The 10,653-nt window shown below is 41.7% G+C and overlaps 1 protein-coding gene across 4 annotated transcripts in view; it reads left to right on the forward strand.

Annotated features, from left to right (window-relative positions):
• LOC101597910 (centromere-associated protein E-like) overlaps window positions 1–3,642 on the forward strand; it is a 69,415-nt gene extending 65,773 nt beyond the window's left edge. For 2 of the 4 annotated variants that reach the window (XM_045143200.1, XM_045143203.1), the window contains 2 exons: window positions 1,728–2,014; window positions 3,350–3,642. In XM_045143200.1, the coding sequence (XP_044999135.1) occupies window positions 1,728–2,014; window positions 3,350–3,444 (382 nt within the window). In that variant the 3' untranslated portion in view covers window positions 3,445–3,642. The remainder of the gene's footprint in view (window positions 1–1,727; window positions 2,015–3,349) is intronic. The other 2 variants (XM_045143202.1, XM_045143201.1) reach the window with 1 other exon arrangement.
• The last annotated feature ends 7,011 nt before the right edge of the window (window positions 3,643–10,653 follow it).

The raw sequence follows: 10,653 nt of genomic DNA on the forward strand, positions 1-10,653 counted from the left end.
AAGCAAGTGTCAGACAATCAAGACCTTTGAAGAGACAACTGAGAGAGTGAACCAGATCTGCTCAGTGCCCTTAGGTGCATCATCATAGACTGCCTACTATACAAACTAACCTAACAACTTTAATTATTTGCCTTCTAGAGTCACATGTGTGCCAAACTCTGTACTATAGGCTTTAAATAACTTAGATGGCTGGGGTGTCACCTAGTATCAGAATATTTACATTACAAGCACAAGACCCTGGGTTCAGTTTCCTTACACCACCAAGAAATGAATAAAATGGCTTAGAGCAAATAGCTTTAAAAATACATAGTTCTGTACAATGAATGCTATTAAGCAAAAGGCCAGAGGCATTTTGGAATAATTGAACTACAAAGTTTGTGGCCATAGTTTTGAAAAAAAAATCCAAAATATGACTTCAGGTTTTACAATGAATCCAGCATCATCCAAAGTGGTTTTATAGCAAAAAGCTGTAGTAGTCTTAGCACTCAGGAGTCAGAGATAAGAAGGTAAGTTGAAGGCTATCCTGGGATATATAGCAAGCCCCCATCTCAAAAAGAAAGAAAAAAAGGGCAGAACTTTCTTAAGTACATTATGAAAGAGGAATCTGACCATATCTTGGTGTATAGAAGTGGGAAAGTGATGAGCAAAAATCTAAGATTTAAGAAATGACTAGAGGGGCTAGGAAGGTGAGACTCTGGTTAAATGCACCTGCTTGCAAAGCCTGCTAGCCCAGGTAATTCCCAAGCCATCTGTGTAAGCTGGACACAAAAAGAGGCACAAGTGTCTGGTGTTGGTTTGCAGTGACAGGAGGCCCTGGCACACATCACACACACACACAAATAAATAATTTTTAAAGAAATAAATGGGAGCCCGGCATGGCGGTGCACACCTTTAATCCCAGCACTTGGGGGGCAGAGGTAGGAGGGTGGCCATGAATTCGAGGCCACCCTGAGACTACATAGTGAATTCCAGGTCAGCCTGGGCTAGAGTGAGACCTTACCTTGAAACCCCCCCTCAAAAGTAATAAAAGAAAGGATGGAAAAAGAAATGAATGGGAATTAGGCTGGATGAAAATATAACATTTTTATAAAGGTTTGTGGAAAAGCCATCTATTAAACTAATTTTCAAATTGTTACAATAAACTGTAAATATATAAACCAGTCTGGGAGATGGTAGATTCATTATAAATCCTGAAGTCATAGTTTGGATTGATTTTTTTCTCTCTCTGTCTCTCAAAACTGTGCCGCAAGGATGGCTTAGCAGTTAAGGCACTTGCCTGTGAAGTCAGAGGACCCAGGTTTGATTCTCCAAGACCCACATAACACATAAGCCAGATGCACAAGGTTGCGCATACATATGGAGTTTGTTTGTAGTGACTGAAGGCCTTGGAGTGCCCAGTCTCTCTAATTCTCTCTGTCTGCCTCTTCCCCCCCCCCCTCTCTCTCTGAAATAAAATAAATTTAAAAAAAAACTATGACCACAAAGTTTTACATCAATTATTCCACTTCTATAGCTCCATTTCACTTTTCTTTTTTATTGACATGATCAATAAATCTCTCAGTTTCACTTTCTGAAGTAGCCAAAGGAGAAAGCATTAGGTTGAAATTAAAATACAAATGTGGCAAATGGTAAATCTGACGTTTATTTTAGTAGAGTTGTTTTTAAGTTTTTCGTGTGACTATATTTTAAGAGTCAAAGTCTAATCTCTGTTTCTCCCTACACTTAAGTGAAAACCATCATCTTTCCAGTGTGATTAAAACTTGGAAGGAAAGAATCTTTAAAAGTGAAGCTTATAAAAAAGGAACTTGTGAAAATTCTCCAGAATCTCCTAAAGTGACCAGAACAGGCACCAAGAAGAAGCTAAACACACCTTCTCAGTATAAGGAGGGAAATTTACGTGACATTGTGCTAAATGAATCTCCAAAATCATCGTTTTTTGATAGCCGATCGAAGTCTTTACCAGCATGCTATCCAGTTCGCTATTTCGATAACTCCAGCTTGGGACTGTTCCCAGGTAGGTGATGGCAGGTGGTGTTCATCTGTCAGCTTTGGTCCCAGGGGGTCAGTTTACACAAAGCAGGGTTCTGCTCAGCCCTGCTGTCTATAGGCCTCCATGGCAGTGCCGAACATTGTTACACTGCCTCATGAACATTTGCTGTCATTAGCAGCAACAAGAGGTTCTTGTCATTTGTTGGTTACCGTACAGTTGAGGGGGTGCTTTCAAAGCTTACAACTCATTCCATTCCCTTGCCGTTGCTTAAAGTCCCAGTGTTGCTCCACTTGCTGTCAGAGTGAAAAAAGTTCATTGACACAACTTAACAAAAGCTGCAGTTCTTCGTGTTCACCTACATGAATCTGTACACAGCTCAAAGAAAGCTCCTCAAAGATAACTCAGTACTGTGTAAAATGTGTACTATAATAGCTCCCCCTTATCTAGGGAGGCTTCTTGCCAACATCTCCAACATCCTGAGTAGTAGTACATAGACATGCATTGATACGCATAATAGTTACGATAAAATTAACCTTTTTTCATTACAAGGAAGCAGTTTACAGCTTCTTTGGCATTTCCACACCTCAGGCCTCATTACTCTTACGCTTTAGGGGATTATCACACTAAGGGTTCCTTTGACAACAGGCATCACCATCAGTGACAGTCCTTCTGATCACTGGGATGGCTACTGATGGATGGGCACAGACAGTGGATACTGTATAATGGACACATGACTGGTATCCAGGATGAGAGGGACAGCATGAGATTTCATTACTGCTCAGAATAGCTCACAGTTGATTTTTTTTTTTTTTCACTATGTGTCCAGGCAGCACACTTCTAACTCAAAGTCATATTCCTGGCTGCCTGCCTCAGCCTCCCAAGTGCTAGGATTATAGACATGCACCACCATGCCCAGAATACAACTGAAAGGTGTCTGACATGCTTCTTTTTCAGTTTTCCATTTCATAGTTTTGGAATGAGCTTGACAGGTACGTGAAACCAGGCAGAGCTAACTATGGACAAGGGAAGACTACTGCATTTGATTAGCATTCCTTTTTTTAACTAGATTTTTTTAAAGACAACTAGTTCATATTTGATTCACTTTAAATATCCAGCTAATTAATTCTAAATAAAATTTTATCACTTCTTTGATATGTAACACCATTTCCTAGCAGTTCATCTTCTGACTCAGTGGGAAATAAGTTCTCTAACAGGGTGACAGATCTTGCTTGTTACCAAACACATGAACCACACTGCTATTTTTCATTCCTTAAATATTCTGATTTAACACCCTTTCTGCTTCCTGCTGTTCTAGGTTTAAGTAGTAGGATTAATTTTGATTTTTATTTTCTTTCTCAGAGGAACAAACAATAGAAACAAACAGTCTGGATGCTAAGCCAGATCTGTGGCCCTCCTCGTCAAGAAAAGAAACAGATGACTGCAAAATGCAGTAGACGTCCCACACTTGTCTGGAAACCTGGAATGTTTGCAGTAACTTTCCTTATGCATCTACCCATTAATGTTATAGTCCGACTTAATTTCAGTTTAATTTTTACTTTGTCTTTAAACTGAGACAAAGAAGGAACGAGAAATTTTTTTTCCAATAAGTTAAAATGACAGTATAGCAGTACTCTGTGCTCATGCTTAACATTTTAAAACATTGGACTATTTATTTTTGTATATTGTAAAGAATAAACTTATTTAAAAAAACATTTCCAGTCTTTCTATATAGACACAAAAGGTATACATTTTTGTTTGTTATGGTTTTGGTTTTTCAAGTTAGGGTCCTTCTCTAGCCCAGGCTGACCTGGAATTCACTCTGTACTCTCTGACTGGCCTTGAACTCAGAGCAATCCTCCTACCTCTGCCTCCTGAGTACTGGAATTAAAGGTGTGTGCCACTACGCCCAGGAAAATTTATGCAATTCTATTTGTTAAGGTTATTTACATATGACTTATATGACAGTTGTTAAGCACTGTATATAAGTTAATAAAAACCTTACATTAACAAAATGATGAGCTCAAAGCTACCCTGAGACTACATAGTGAATTCCAGGTCAGCCTGTATGAGATGAGACTCTACCTCAAAACAACAAAAATAAATAAAATCTGGTAACTCTAGTTTAGTGAATTCCACATCAGTTTAGGCTAGAGGGAGACCCTACTTCAAAAAAGCTCAGTGTGGTGGTGTATGCTTTTAATCTCAGTACTCAGGGGGCAGAGATAAGAAGATCACCGTGATGAGTTCGAGGCCACCCTGAGACAACAAAACGAATTTCAGGTCAGCCTAGGCTAGAGTAAGACCCTACCTCAAAAAAAATTTTTTTAAACTTTGGTTTTAGAAATTAGCTAACATTACTTTTATGTTATAGTGCCTTGAAAAATCCATTTAAAAGAACTAGTTGCAGAAGGTCAGAGTTGACATGATTCCCCTTACACATTGCCTTTGCTAGCTAGGCCTTACAGACAATGAAGCCTGTTTGTCACTTCTCCTGAGTCCTGCCCCTTGGTAGACTGGCTTCCCTTTCTACCTTGGCCAACACAACATGTTAACTACTGTAGACCTGATGTTCCTCCACTGAACAAAAGTAACCTGGAGTTAACCTGCATAGTAGAACTCCTTTAAGGCCATTAAAAATGTAATGAAATGTCAAGTATCCAGGCCAGTAGAATGTTGCAGAATTCTTGAATTAAGATGCCCATTTCCTTCCTCAGATTTAGGGAACTTGAGGCTGCTGCTCCTAGTGCAGCCTGCACTGTTCTCTTCCTTCTGTTGGAGTTTCCCATAATGCGTATATCCTGATGCCTGAGACAGTGCGTGTTACTCCCTTGCTCTGTTTGCACATTCACAAGCTCTTACTTGCTCTTTGCTTGTCAGATTCAGTAGTTTCAAATTAGTGCTTTCAAATTTACTAATTTTCCTACTTGATCAACTCTACTCATTAACCCATTGAACATTTCAATTCCTTTACTTAGTTGAAAAATTTGTTGGATGCTCTTAATACAGCCTTTCTAGGTTGATCTCACTTTGTTTGTGTATTGGTCCCTGAATATATATTTAATATGTTTTCTTATAGACTGCTATGTTTATATAAGGTGTTTATTTTGATTTCTTTCTTAGATAATTCAAACATACCAATTTATTTGGGATTATTTTCTGATAACTTATTTTTATCCTTTGTACAGTGTTACCCTGGTTCTTCATAAACTTTCTCTGGGTTTTTGTTTTGTCTTGTTTTAACATTTTTGTTTTTTCTCTCTGAGTTTTATGAACTGCAAGCATTCATCCAACAACAGTGATATATAGATATAGATATAGATATAGATATAGATATAGATATAGATATAGATATATAGATATATATAACCAACTTCTTGGATAGCTTGTAAGTTCATCAGGCCAATGAGACATTAGGGGGGCTTTTAAACCATTATGGATCATACAACGACTATAGGCTTATACTGGTATTTTCCACTTAGAGAAGTTCACCTGTCTCTCTAATGCTGTAGGTCTATGTTGCTATAGGTTCTTTGTTTCTATAACCACAGCACTCCTCAGTCTCCTCCATGTAGAGAATCACAGCGCTTCTCACTCTCCTCCACCTCAGTGAGTCACAGCGCTCCTCACTCTCCTCCATCTCAGTGAGTCATGGTGCTCCTCACTCTCCTCCACCTCAGTGAGTCACGGGGCTCCTCACTCTCCTCCATCTCAGTGAGTCACGGTGCTCCTCACTCTCCTCCATCTCAGTGAGTCACGGTGCTCCTCACTCTCCATCTCAGTGAGTCACGGGGCTCCTCACTCTCCTCCATCTCAGTGAGTCACGGTGCTCCTCACTCTCCTCCAACTCAGTGAGTCACGGGGCTCCTCACTCTCCTCCATCTCAGTGAGTCACGGGGCTCCTCACTCTCCTCCACCTCAGTGAGTCATGGCGCTCCTCACTCTCCATCTCAGTGAGTCAGGGCGCTCCTCACTCTCCTCCATCTCAGTGAGTCACGGTACTCCTCACTCTCCTCCAACTCAGTGAGTCACGGGGCTCCTCACTCTCCTCCAACTCAGTGAGTCACGGGGCTCCTCACTCTCCTCCATCTCAGTGAGTCACGGGGCTCCTCACTCTCCTCCATCTCAGTGAGTCACGGGGCTCCTCACTCTCCTCCATCTCAATGAGTCATGGGGCTCCTCACTCTCCTCCACCTCATTGAGTCATGGCGCTCCTCACTCTCCATCTCAGTGAGTCAGGGCGCTCCTCACTCTCCTCCATCTCAGTGAGTCACGGGGCTCCTCACTCTCCTCCATCTCAGTGAGTCATGGCGCTCCTCACTCTCCTCCACCTCAGTGAGTCATGACACTCCTCCCTCTCCTCTATGTTCAGCAAAGGATTCTCTTAGCATCCTCTCTTTGTGGAAGGGTTAAGGGCTTCATGTTTTGTACAATGTCCAGAGCCAAGTCTGTGTAGTTCTTAGATCTATCCATGTATCTCATCCCCTACATTCTTTGTAACCATTTTTCTAATTATGTTCTGTCCATGTCCTTGACCATCCAGTCATACCATTGTCCACAGTCTATGAAAAAGTATATGATAGGACTATTATTCCTACTCCCAATGTGCACACAGATTCCCTGACCTAAGTTCCACCCACAGAGAAGTTTACACCACTGTCAAGGAATAGTTCTATAAGCTTGTACTGGTCCACTTTGGAGTGGTGCCTACAAATCACACATAGCTGTCTGTACACAGGTTATAGCCTTATCTTCCTCTGTCAGGTGACAACAGAGTACCTCTCATAAAACTATACTACAGACAAGGATGTAGAAAGTGATACAGCAGGGTTCAAATTATGCCTATTTAGGCCATTTCTTCATATAAGTGTACTGGTGCCTTCAGTACCTGATCAGGTCCAATCATGTACATAGTACTTCCATTTGATAAGGGACTACTGCTTGCATACCAAACTTCATGGTTTATGCTACATATAATTTATGGTACACATTCACATCTCACCCAGTTCTTGACAGGCAGCTCAGGTCACATGGTAACTTGGTGACTCATAGTCAAGTATTCAGTCTATGTAAAGATCAAGAGCTATTTTGCTGCAAATGATAGCATGATCTTATCCCAAAATCCTAAAGGTCTTGCCTACAGGAGCTTGTCAAAGGCTCCACACAGGTGCCTGCTCTGCTACAGACACTTCAAGTACTATTGGATCTGCTGTGTGATATGACCCAAATGGCAGAGAAACATACACAGCAGACTGGAACTACTGCAGAGCCACCTTTTGTTCTGGACCATAACCAACACTAGCAGCTTTTCTAATCACTCATGAATGAGCTGGAGAAACAGGTCTAAGTGAAAACTGCTTGTTTCCAAAATCCAAAAGGCTATTGTTCCTTTTAAAAAAAAAAAAAAATGTCCTAGGGGTCATGTGTAACCTCTGAACCTTCAGCCAGAAGAAATATCTGCATGTACCTCATACCACTAGACCCCTAGCAATTGCCCTGAGGTAGAAAACATGAATTTTAGTTGGATTCACTTCCTACCCTTTTTGCCACGATGTCACCAAAAAAGTCCAGAGTTTGCTACTTCTTGTACATCGGGTCCATTCAACATGATATGATCAATGTAATAAATGGCCCAGTATAATATCTTGTAGGAGAGAAAAGAAATCAAGATTCCTGCAAACTAAATTAATGACAAATTGTTGGAGAGTTGATACATCCTCAAGGTAAGACAGTGAAAGTGTATGGTTGGCAACTACTGCCAAATTCTTGCTGGGGGAAGGAATAGCCACATTGAATAAATCTGTGTCCACTCTTAATTCATCTGTCTTGAATTTGCCCATTAAGGATAAAGTGCTTGCCTGGAAAGCCTAATGGCCCAGGTTCGATTCCCCAGTATTTACCGAAAGCCAGATGCATAGTAGGGCATGCATCCATCTGGTATTCACCTGCAGTGGCTAGAGGCACTGATGTGCCCATTTCTCTCTCTCTATGTGTGTTTTCTATCTGCTTGCAAATTTTTTGTTTCTTTTGTTTTTTGAGGTAGAGTCTCTAGCTGAGGCTGACCTGGAATTCACTATGTAGCCTCAGGGTGGCCTCAAACTCGTGGTGATCCCCTACCTCTGCCTCCTGAGTGCTGGGATTAAAGGTGTGCGCCACCACGTCTGGCTGCTTGCAAATATTTTTTTAATTTTTTGTTTATTTTTATTTATTTATTGGAGAGCAACAGACAGAGAAAGAGGCAGATAGAGAGAGAATGGGCATGCCAGGGCCTCCAGCCACTGGATATGAACTCCAGACCCATGCACCCCCTTGTGCATCTGACTAATATGGGTCCTGGAGAATCAAGCCTCGAAAAGGGTCCTTAGGCTTCACAGGCAAGTAGCACTTAACCGCTAAGCCATCTCTCCAGCCTGCAAATAAATATTTTTAAGGGCCCAAACTCTTATGAGTCTAACAACTCTGGTTATACTTTTATTAAAATGTGTTTCTGTTCCAAAGGCCTCCAAAGACAAAGGCAGGTATGTTTAAGCATGCAGATGGATGTGACTGCAGATCACAGGAAGCTTCAGTAAAGCAGAGAAGAATGATGTCAGAGAAGACCTCACAGGACACATGCAGAAACTACAGGGATTGAAAAGGGCAGCTTTATTACCAATTATAATAAAACTCCACTGACAATGTTTGAGGGCTGAAATGACTTGCTCACTCAGCTAGTGAGGAAAACTCTTGGCATTTGCCCTAGGGAATTAGTCTTTAATTAGCCTTCCTTCACCAGATCTAGACTCTTGTAGCCCAGATTGGCCTCAAACTCAATATGTAGCTGAAGATAACCTTGAATCTCTGACCTTCCTGCCTCCACCTCCTAAATGCTAGGATTACAGGCACCTGTAATCTCACCACACTCAGAACCCAGAGCCTCGTAACAATAATGACAACAAAACAGAAACAGTGATCAGAAGTTGACACAACCCACTAAGGAGAGAGTCACCCTGAACTGTCTTCATGGGACCAGGCTGCTTTTTCCTGCTCTGCTCTGTCCTTATCTTGTGCATCAGATCCTGGGAGCAGCACCATGGTGTCTGTGCTCATATCAAAAGCCTCATAACCTCATCACATAGAAAAAGAAGGGGAGGGACAAGAGCCTGAGAGAGGCATCACATTTCTCTTTCAGAAAGAAGCCCTCAGAAAATTCAGCCTACATTTCAATAGCTAGATCTGGGCGGCATGGCAACAAAAAAGACTGGGAATTTGATAGCTTTGTTTTCTTGCCCTCAAAAGGAAAAAGCAATGGGTAAGTGAGGTGAACTGAGAAGTTTATGTAGGACATTTACAGATGACCTACATAATTACTCAGCTTCCTCACAATTTGATAAAGCATCACTAGCCTCATCTTTTCTGTATCTATTGTGTTCTTCAGCCACACTTGTCTTTTTGCTGTTAACCAAGAGGTTCTTCCTTTCAGATCTTCACACTTCCATTGGAGCTTGGTGTGCTTCACTCCCTCACTCCAGAGTGACCCAGCTGTCTGCCCCTATGCGTGCGTTAGTATGAGAATACAGTACAGTATGCATGGCAGCTTACCTCAGGGAAGTTTCCTTCTCCTCCCTCTTGACAATCTAGGATAAAGCTCTAAGAATGACCAGAAATCTTCAGTGAGCTGAGTTCTTTCTATGTGTGTGTGTACACTCATGTACGTGGGTACATGTGTATGTGAATGTGCACCTGTGTTGCATGTGGGTGCAGAGGCCAAAGGTTGATATCAAGTTTCTTCAATCACTTCCCACCTTATTATTTTGGGTCAGGTTCTCCCCCTGAACCTGGAGCTCACAGATTCAGCTTGTGAGGAATGTGAGAAATAGACATGCTGTCTTTTCTATCAAAGGGTTAAGGACATCTTGACTGTGAGGAAGAGCAGCTTTCTGAAAGTTCCTGCTGACTCATAAGTCCTTGGGGGCCTAAGAAGTAAGCAAACCTTAATACCTAGACAGTTGGGCTGGAGAGATGTTTTACCGGTTAAGGCACATGCCTGCAAAGCCTAAGGACACAGGTCCCATTTCCCAGATCCCACCTAATTCAGATACACAAGGTGGCGCTTGCGTCTGCAGTTTACTTGCAATGGCTGAAAGCCCTGGTGCACTCATTCTCTCTCTATCTGCCTGTTCCTTTCTCTCTTTTTTATTTTTGAGAGAGAGGAAGACCCACAGAAATAAAAAAACGGCATGCCAGGCCCTTTCAGCCACTGTGAACAAACTCCAGACCTGTGCACACCATTGTGCGCATGTGTGACATTGCACACTTACATCACTTTTGAGTCTGGCTTTCTTAGGCTTCTCAGGAAAGCACGTTAACTGCTAAGCCAGCTCTCCACCTCTCTCTTTCCCTCCTTCCCTCCCTCTCTCTCCCTCCCTCCCTCCTTCTCTCTCTCATAAAAAACAAACCTAGTAATGGTACCAAACTGCCTCTATTTGCTGAATACAAAACAAATTTAAAATTAAAAAAACCTTTTTTTAAAACCCAGAAAGTCTGCAGTCTCTGAAACCAAAATGATCAACAATACTTTCCCCCCAAAGAGCCTTCCCCTTAGATATCCCCCAGCAACACTCGCCATTTCATATTTAGGACAATCTGGTAAGAGTGTGAAGCCAAACTTTGACCAATAAGTTAAA

The sequence above is a fragment of the Jaculus jaculus genome, chromosome 2 (assembly GCF_020740685.1).
Source record: "Jaculus jaculus isolate mJacJac1 chromosome 2, mJacJac1.mat.Y.cur, whole genome shotgun sequence".
NCBI lineage: Eukaryota > Metazoa > Chordata > Mammalia > Rodentia > Dipodidae > Jaculus > Jaculus jaculus.